Below are 10,287 nucleotides of genomic sequence, written 5' to 3' on the forward strand. Positions count from 1 at the left end.
TCATTCCTAAGGATCTTAGATGGATTTACTGCGATGTGCAGAAATTATCACCTTTAAACTGGAAACTTCTTTCTTTTTTTTTTTTTTTTTTTTTAATTTTTTTTAACATTTATCCATTTCTGAGACAGGGAGAGACAGAGCATGAACAGGGGAGGGTCAGAGAGAGGGAGACACAGAATATGAAGCAGGCTCCAGGCTCTGAGCTGTCAGCATAGAGCCCGACGTGGGGCTAGAACTCACGGACCACAAGATCATGACCTGAGCCGAAGTCAGCCACCTAACCGACTGAGCCACCCAGGCGCCCCTGGAAACTTCTTTCGAGTTACCTTTGCTTGTAGTTTCTGATGAGGAAAACAAAGACAAAAGAAATGTAGATAAAATTAAATTTCCTTCTGACTTGCAGCCCCCTGATAAATAGTTGAGACTGGCAGAGTAAGATATTCCTCAAGGAATTCACAACTGCTTTAATGTTAATGCTTTTCTCAAGACATAAAGCAACCTTAGCTGGACAGTAACCAAACCTCCAGGATCCTGTAAGTCTTCTTTTTTTTTTTTAATTTTTTTTTTCAACGTTTATTTATTTTTGGGACAGAGAGAGACAGAGCATGAATGGGGGAGGGGCAGAGAGAGAGGGAGACACAGAATCGGAAACAGGCTCCAGGCTCCGAGCCATCCCAGCCCAGAGCCTGACGCGGGGCTTGAACTCACGGACCGCGAGATCGTGACCTGGCTCAAGTCGGACGCTCAACCGACTGCACCACCCAGGTGCCCCCTGTAAGTCTTCTTTAACATAAGAAAGTGCCTGTAGAGGGCCACCTGGCTGGTTCCATTGGTGGAGCAAAATCAGGGTTGTGATTTCGAGCCCTACCTTGGGTGTAGAGATTACTTAAACATAAAATCTTTAGGCACTTGGTGGTCGTCACTGCACAGACTAGACTTGACCTGCTCATGAGACTTACTCTGCTTCCTCTGCAACCATGTCTGACAAACCCAATATGGCTGGGATTGAGAAATTTGAGAAGTCAAAATTGAAGAAGACAGAGCAAAAATCCATGGCCTTCAAAAGAAGTGATTGAGTGGCATCTGGGTGGTTGGTGAAATGTCTGACTCTTGGTTTCAGCTCAGGTCATGATCTCAGGGTTCATGAGATCCAGCCCCCACCTCGGGCTCTGGGCTGACAGCACAGAGCATGCTTGGGATTCTCTATGCCCATCCCCTGCGTACTCTCTCTGTCTCTCTCTCTCTCAAAATAAATAAACATTAAAAAACAAAAAAGACTGATCCACTCCATGTACTGGATGTTTGACAAAATATTTGCATACAGGGGCATCTGGGTGTCTCAGTCAGTTGGGCGACTGACATCAGCTCAGGTCATGATCTCATGGTCGGGGGTTCAAGCCCTGTGTCAGTCTCTGTGCTGACAGCTTGGAGCCTGGAGCCTGCTTTGGATTCTGTGTCTCCCTCTCTCTCTGCCCCCCCCCCCCCCATTCACACTTTGTCTCTCCCTGTCTCTCAAAGATGAATAAACATTAAAAAATTTTTAAAAAATATTTGCATACAAACAGAATAATGTGTTTACTGTCTTAGATTATCTATGTTTTTATTAACTTATGAAAAACTGTTACATACTATGTAGTAAATAGGAAATGCTCAGATGGCTTGTTGTTGCCTTTCTTGCTCTTCTAGTAGAACCTGTAATTGCTATAAAACCTAATGTGATTTGAAGTTTGGGTTCCAGAGCAAAAGGCCAAGAAAAAATTCTTGAGATGTTTTTGGTGCAAAAATGTGTTTTAATTAAAGCACAGGTACAGGACCCATGGGCAGAAAGAGCTTGCACTGGGATTGTGAAGAGTGACTGGTTCTATACTTTTTAGTTAGGGGAGGGGAGATAACATAAGTTTTGAAGGAACTTTTTTTATGCTGAAGTGGAGTTTACTGGACCTTGGAGGTCTGGCTATTGGCAAAATAAGATTGCCTGTACTCTGTAGCAAAACACCGACATTAAGGCAGCCATGAGTTCCTTGAGGAATGTCATACTCTGCCTGTCTCAGGTATCTATCAGTGGGCTGCAAGTTGTAAATTTAATTTTGGCTACACTTCTCTTGCCTTTGTTTTCCTCATCAAAACCCATTCAGTTCCAAGTCCTCCAAGAATTCTTGCCTGGGAGTTCAACTCTTTACTATTCAAAATGTATCCCTTGGCCCATAGGCTAATACCTTGGAAGAAATGCAGTCTCAGGGGCACCTGGGTGGCTCAGTCAGTTGGGCGGCCGACTTCAGCTCAGGTCATGATCTCGAGGTCTGTGAGTTCGAGCCCCGAGTGGGCTCTGTGCTGACAGCTCAGAGCCTGGAACCTGTTTCAGATTCTGTGTCTCCCTCTCTCTGACCCTCCCCTGTTCATGCTTTGTCTCTCTCTGTCTCAAAAATAAATAAATGTTAAAAAAAAATTAAAAAAAAAAAAAAGGAGGCTCAGTGGGTGCCAGGGTAGCTCAGTTGGTTGAGCATCTGACTTCAGCTTCGGGGTATGTTCTCACTATTTATGAGATCAAGCCCCACATTGGGATCTGTGCTGACAGTGCAGAGCCTGCTTGGGATTCTCTCTCTCCCTCTCTCTCTACCACTTCCCTGCTTCTCTCTCTCTCTCATTCTCTCTCTCTCTCAAAATAAATAAATAAACTAAAAAAAAAAAAATTCAGACTCAGATCCCAGGGTGGAACTCCTGAATAAAATTTGCATTTTAACAACATCTCCAATGTGCTCTTGTGAAAGTCTAATTCAGATTAGAATTTGATAAGTATACTTGTAACTCACCACAAAACTTTCTATCAAAGAAATAGACACAAATTATACTGTATGATATAACCATAGTGATGAGGGAGCATGAGGCAAGCTGACAGGCCACAAATACTGCCTGACCCCCAGGTGTGATATTCCTCAGGGCACTCCTGGCTGCCCAAGAACAAAGGAAAGGGAAAAAAAAAACAAATGGTTAACTGATAGAGATCATAGTCTTGAAGGACCTGAGTCTCCATCTGTTTACAAATATCTTAGTAAATCACCGAGAAAAAGGCAATCTTATCAACAGCCTAATCTCCAGAAACCTGTAGACTGTTTTCTGGAGCACCAACATCACCTCTCCATAGTGATGGGGGAAACAAAGGCAGAAAGAAATGGCGGATAGAACTAAATTTCCCTATAACCTGCAGCCCATTGACAGATACTTGAGGCTGGCAGAATAAAACATTTCTCCAGGAACTTCCTAGTCTTAATGCTAATGGTTTGCTAGAGGGCAAACAACCTTAGCCTGACAATAGCTAAGGCTTCCAGTAGCCTGTGGGTCTTCTTTAGGATATGAAAGTCTCACTGAAAACTTCCCCTGGACATTACCTCCTCCCCCCAGCTCGATAGTGTATATATAACCAGTCTCTCCTCACAGTCCCTGGGCAGCTCTTCCTGCCCATGGGTCCTGTCCCTGTGCTTTTAGTAAAATCACCTTTTTGCAGCAAAGACATCTTCGAGATTCTTTCTTGGCCATGGCTCTGGACCCTGGGAGCCCCACTATTCCCCCTGGCCCCCCAAAACCTCATCACATAGTACTCAGAAAAGGTGTATGCCTGTAACAGTTCTTACCTTAAAGTTAGAGCATACATGGGGCGCCTGGGTGGCTCAGTAGGTTGAGCGTCTGACTTCAGCTCAGGTCATGATCTCACAGCTTGTGAGTTTGAGCCCCGTCCCTTCCCAGAGCTCAGAGCCTGGAGCCTGCTTCGGGTTCTGTGTCTCCCTCTCTCTCTGCCCCTCTTCCACTCATGTGTGTGTGTGTGTGTGCGTGTGTGTGTGTGTGTGTGTGTGTTTGTGTATGCGCGCGCTCTCTCTCTGTGTCTCTCAAAAATGAATAAACATTAAGAAAAAAATTTTTTTAAGTTAGAGAATACATTAGAGCATATGGGACTGTTAAAAATTATCTCACTGCAGAAAGCGTGAAACTCACTTAAGTCAGAACCACTTTTTTTTTTTTACTATAACTGAACTAGCATGAGTTTACTTCCTGGTGAGTCACAGGTAGAAACTACACCATATGGGGTTGTCACATGAGAGACTAAGAAAAATTACCAGGTGTACTCACAACTGCAAAGAAAAGACCCCCCCCCCCCCCCCCCAGCCATTCCCGAAACCAGCCAGGGCATGCCCAGTTGTAGTCTGACCTAAAGGCGGGAACCAATCAAGTTCTGCTGAGTGGTTTGAAATAAAGGCGGGAACCAATCAAGTTCTGCTGAGCATTCAAATTTAAATGTCAACCAATAACAGCTCTGTAACTGCAAAAAATCCCTAACTTGTTTGTGCCTGTCTATAAAAGAAGCTGTAAGAGTCTTGCTCAGGGGCCTCTTAGCGTCACTGGCAACAAGTGCGCGGAGGACCGGGTTCGAACCTGCAATAAATGACCCTTGCTGCTTGGCTTTGACTCTGGACTCTGGTGGTTTGTTTTTGGGGGGGTCTCTCGAATCGGGGCATATCACACACAAAGGAAACTTCATGTGCAGCCAAAAAGGAGATCACAGGGAATAGCTTTTTTTTTTAAGTTATTTATTTTTTCAGAAAAGAGGCATTAAGAAGTAATGCCATAAGTTTATTTACAAACATATTGAGTATGTTGTATTCAAGAGTTTGATCCATTTTTCAAAGAGACTGCACCTCTTAAAATGCTCCTTTCCACATCTGTGTAATGGATTAATGAAAACATCCTTATTTGCTAAGCAGTTGGTGTCTTACCATAAAAAAGGGGGCAGCAAATCCAGATCCAAAATACATAGTCATCATAATTAGTAACTGTCACTTGTTTTCCACTGAAAATGGCAAATTCTTCCCTGGGCCCTCCTCATAGTGGCTCCTATGGACCACAGATGTTGTGAACCCTTGGATGCTCTGTCCCAACATAGTGCTGTTGGAAGTTCTGTGAAAGGCGCAGAGATTCCAGATGGTAGTAATAACATCAGCATACCAAGTTCTCTTTTCAAGACACTGTTGTTCCCTGGTGTGTAAGAGACAGAGGGGTAAGGTTTTTTTTTTTTTTTTTTTTTTTTTTTAAAGTTTGTTTATTTTGAGAGAGAGAGATAGTACCAGTGGGGTAGGGGCAGAGAGAGAGGGAGGGAGAGAAAATCCCAAGCAGTCTCCTTGCTATCAGTGCTGAGCCCCATGTGGGGCTCAAACTCATGAACTGTGAGATCATGACCCAAGGGAAATCAAGAGTTGGATGTTTAACCAACGGAGCCACCCAGGCACCCCCACAGGGAATAACTTCTAAAACAGACTCACAGAGTAAGGGGGAATGATTTCCTTTTATTTAAGGTTAGGATGGATATTTGGAAAGGGGAGCTTTATCATCTATGTAGAGTTGGGCATAAGGTCACACATGATCCTTGAGAAAGCAGTTCTAGGGGCGCCTGGTAGGCTCAGTCAGATGAGTGACCAACTTCTGCTCAGGTCATGCTCTCACAGTCCAGTCTGTGAGTTCAAGCCCCATGTCGGGCTCTATGCTGACAGCTCAGAGCCTGGAGCTGCTTCAAATTCTGTCTCCTTCTCTCTCTGTCCCTCCTCCATTTGTGCTCTGTTTCTCTCTCAAAAATAAATATTAAAAATTTTTTTAAAAAGAAACAAGTTCCAGGGGCACCTGGTTGGCTCAGTCAGGTAAGTGTCTGACTCTTGGTTTCAGCTCAAGTCATGATCTCACAGTTTTGTGGGTTTGAGCCCTGCATCAGGCTCTGCATGGACAGCACAGAGCCTGCTTAGGATTCTCTGTCTACTTCTCTTTCCCCTCCTCTCCCACTCTCTCTGTCTCTCTCAAAATAAATAAATAAACTTAAAAAAAAAAACCAACCAGTTCTATCATGCTTCGTATATTATGTAAATGAGGTTTGTGCTCCTCCTTATGTGGAGATTTTGGTATTACAATGAGGTCAAGGCAAGTCCTCACTCCATGAGTTACTCCATAGTTGATCTGCTTAGATATAAGTGGGGAGTAAGCTCAACCTGGGCCTTCCCAAGCTCTTCCTCAGGGCAGTCATTACCTTTTGTTAGTTTCTATTTCCCTCATGGGAGACTATGACCATGAGACTATGGCCTGAAGTAAAAGATAAGATGGAAAGAAGAGGTTAAGTAGAATGAGGGGCTAAGGTCAGTGGGTACAAGCAGGTAAGCAGTAAAGGTCAGGTCTTGGAGTCTAGCTGGTGACATTAACTCCCTCTTTCATCATAGGTACCATTATGAACTCTGCCTGTGTCCACTTGGTAACTGTGGTATTTGTTGCAGGGAGTGCTGACCTTCAGAGATGTGGCCATAGAATTCTCTCAGGAATGGAGATTCATAAATCACAGTCAGGGGGAAGTGTACAGGGATGTGATGTTAGAGACCCATGGACACCTCCTCTTTTTGGGTGAGGATAACTCCCTCCAGACTTCCCAAACCACACTCAGGGTTTTGTTCCTTCCTTTGAAGACAGTCTCTTGGAAGCTTCTTCTTTGCATGACTGGGATTCAGATCCCTGCAGTAAGGGAAAGAAGTAGGAGTTTGTAGACGTAAAGAAATATCTTCATGATGTTTCCTTTTCAGCTTTAGCTTCCTCTTCCTTAGAGTAGCATCATTTCTGTAGATTAGTGGCAATTCTAAACATTAAGTGACATAAAATGGTCCTGCCCACATCTCAAACACCAATTTCCACTCTTTATCATTCTGTCTAGTACTTGGAAGTGGAGGTCAAGATCTGAACATTGGAAATCCCTCCTATGTGTTCTAAAGGGGCTATTGGGTAACAGCCTTTGGGAAATCATTTCTTAGAATTTTGCAATGTCCTCTCTTATCTGCTGAGTGCAATACTGGATTGAAAGTTAGAATCTCTAACAATACTCATTTCTTTTTTCTACTAAACAGGTCTTGTGTCTAAGCCAGACCTAGACATATTTTTGGAGCACAAGAAGGAGCTATGGGGAGTGAAGAGAAAGGAGAAGGTAGCCTCACACCCAGGTAGGTTGAATGAATGAAGCAGATGACAGAGGTGGGGTCCAAATGTGAAGGAGGAAGATAGACCTTAAAATGTGGTTCCAGTAGCTCTCCTTGAATAAAAATTTGAGAAGCCTAGTTTTAGGTCTCTCCCTCTCATGATAGGACATCTAGTATCCAACATTATCATGCTCTATGTTCTGTAAGGATTTGACTTTAGCTCCAGTGACGGCCCATCCTGTCCACTACGAGGGCCAGGAGACTTTCCTTGCAGCGTGAGGGCCTCCATATTCTGAGAACTGCTCCATTGCTTTGAGGGCCCCGGGGAAATCTCCATATTTATGAGGAACTTTATGCTAAAGCCTTTCTAAATTCTGCTTTGCCTCCTGTGAGAAGTGTGTCAGGGTAGTGTGGGCATATTGTGGTTTGGTATAGAAATCCTGGAACAGTGGAGACCAATATCATGTGTTTATTGACTTATGATTTCCAATGTTACAAAGGTTTTACACAGAATGGTGTTAGGTAATTTCATCAGATAACAAAACACCTCCCTAAAATGAGAGAATCTAGTCCTTTATTTCACTTTAAAAGTTTTTTTTTGTATTAGCTAAAACTAGAAATTTCCACTCCATGTGTTTCATTCCTCAATGATGAAATCATTTAATGTATCTTTTTGTTTCTTAGAGTCTTATATAAATTAATGCCATAGGGGAACTAGAACATTAAAACTTAGAACTCACAGTGTAAAATAAATTCTCAATTGTTAACTTCTTAATAATTGCATCATTTCATAATTTTGTCTTATAAGAAGTTCCTATGACTTTGTCATATATTTTTTACTTTCTAATTATATATATATGAGATTCATTTCTGATTTATTAAATCAAAAATTCTGCTATGACATTGGCATGTGCTTTATAAGAAGTAAAATAGATAATTAGTAAAATTCTGATTGAATAAAAAAGGTTTGTTCATACATGTAATTTTACTTCAGGAAAAATTAATCAGTACGATTTTTTCTACTTTCCTCAGAATGTATCTGAATTTAATCCCAAATATTTAATCTTTATAAAGTGATTGTCAACATATTTTACCACTTTGATGGTATTTGTCTGTTTAGAAATGAAAAGTTTTTGTTTTTCTGCTTGGTTCTAAATGTGGGATTATAGCCTTAAACTCTGTATGAGGAGGAATATATTAATAGCAATATATTTTTCATGTCTTATAAGTGCTTATTTATAAAAATTTTTATCATAGCTTTTCATGGTGGATTTTAATGAATATTCTTTATAATTTTACTATCAATGAAGACATGTCTGTAATTCAAAATGCTTGTTTTTCATGGGTACACAGTCACTGTTAAAAATTATAGTTGTATACATAGTAGGTTTACTTTTAAATAATCTTTTTTTATGTAGAATTTTTTGGGTTAAATTTTGTCTTATTCTGTTTTTGCAATTCCATAGTAATCAGCTTCCATTTATATGTGACTTTCCACAGTATTAGTTAGTTGTGGTTTTGTTTCCACATGTGTATTTTGTTATAGGAAAAATTTCAACTCATTACATTCTTGGATAATGTGAGTGTAACTCAAATATGAATCAGCTTTATGCACTTTGCCAATAAAATTCTCTTCTCTTCCACCCCCTTCCCATATGTTCATCTGTTTTGTTTCTAAATTCCACATATGAGTGAAATCATATAGTATTAGTCTTTCTGTAATGGACTTCACTTAGTATAATACATTCTAGTTTCATCCACACCATTGCAAATGCAAGAGTACGTTCTTTTTGATGGCTGAGTAATATTCCATTCTATATAAACACATACACACTGTATCTTCCTTATACATTCATTACTTGATGGACGTTTGGGCTCTCTTCATAGTTTGGCTGTTGTTGATAATGCTGCTATAAACATTGTGGTGCCTGCACCATTTCGAACCTGTATTTTTGTATCCTTTTAGTTAATACCTAATAGTGCAATTGCTGGGTCATAGGGAAGTTCTATATTAAGCTTTTTGAGGAACCTCCATACTGTTTTCCAGAGTGGCTGTACCAGTTTGCATTCCCACTAACAGCGCAAGAGGGTTCCCCTTTCTTTGCATCCTTGCCAACATATGTTGTTTCCTAAGTTGTTAATTGTGGCCTATGGCAAGACTATGATATGTCTTGGTGATGGTCTGCTTTGTTGAATTTAATGGAAGTTCTCTGTGCTTCTTGGATTTTGATGTCTGTGTCCTTCCACAGATTAGGGCAGTTTTCAACTATACTTTGCTCACATAATCCTTCTGCCGCCTTTTCTTTCTCTTTATCTTCTTGGACTTCTATGATACGAATGTAATTCTTTAATAAGTTGCTGATTTCCCTAAGTCTTGTATTGTGATCTTTTGCCTATGTTTCCTTCTTTTTTCTGCTTCATTATTTTCCATAATTTTATCATTTATTTAATTTATTTATTTATTTATTTAATTTTATTTAATTTTATTAATTTTATTTTTTTAAATTTACATCCACATCACTTAGCATATAGTGCAACAATGATTTCAAGAGTAGATTCCTTAATGCTCTTTACCCATTTAGCCCATCCCCCCCTCCCACAACCCCTCCAGTAACCTTCTGTTTCCGTATTTAAGAGTCTCTTATGTTTTGTCCCCCTCCCTGTTTTTATATATTTTTATTTCCCTTCCCTTATGTTCATCTCTTTTGTCTCTTAAAGTCCTCATATGAGTGAAGTCATATATTTGTCTTTCTCTGACTGACTAATTTCACTTAGCATAATACCCTCCAGTTCCATCCACGTAGTTGCAAATGGCAAGATTTCATTCTTTTTGATTGCCGAGTAATGCTCCATACATATATATAGACCACGTCATCTTTATCCATTCATCCATCGATGGTCATTTGGTCTCTTTCCATACTTTGGCTATTGTTGATAGTGCTGCTATAAACATGGGAGTACATGTGTCCCTTCAAAACAGCACACCTGTATCCCTTGGATAAATACCTAGTAGTGCTATTGCTGGGTCGTAGGGTAGTTCTATTTTTAATTTTTTGAAGAACCTCCATACTGTTTTCCAGAATGGCTGCACCAGCTTGCATTCCCATGTAATTTTATCTTTTATGTCACTGATTTACTACTCTGCTTCATCCATCCTCACTGTCATGTCATGGCATCCATCTGAGATTGCATCTTAGTTATAGCATTTTTAATTTTGGTCTGACTAAATTTTAGTTCTTTTATCTCTGCAGAAAGTGATTTTCTGGTGTCTTCTATGCTCTTTTTTTTCCACCCCCAG

General features: G+C 40.6%; 1 protein-coding gene and 1 pseudogene across 1 annotated transcript in view; one reads left to right on the forward strand and one right to left on the reverse strand.

The window, feature by feature from the left end:
• LOC125152608 (KRAB domain-containing protein 5-like) overlaps window positions 1-10,287 on the forward strand; it is a 41,666-nt gene that overhangs the window by 10,881 nt on the left and 20,498 nt on the right. Inside the window, exons 2-3 of the mRNA XM_047834672.1 lie at window positions 6,303-6,426; window positions 6,921-7,013. Of these exons, the coding sequence (XP_047690628.1) occupies window positions 6,303-6,426; window positions 6,921-7,013 (217 nt within the window). The remainder of the gene's footprint in view (window positions 1-6,302; window positions 6,427-6,920; window positions 7,014-10,287) is intronic.
• Window positions 4,659-4,931, reverse strand: LOC125153801 (cytochrome c oxidase subunit 7C, mitochondrial-like; annotated as a pseudogene).

The sequence above is a fragment of the Prionailurus viverrinus genome, chromosome E2 (assembly GCF_022837055.1).
Source record: "Prionailurus viverrinus isolate Anna chromosome E2, UM_Priviv_1.0, whole genome shotgun sequence".
Lineage (NCBI taxonomy): Eukaryota > Metazoa > Chordata > Mammalia > Carnivora > Felidae > Prionailurus > Prionailurus viverrinus.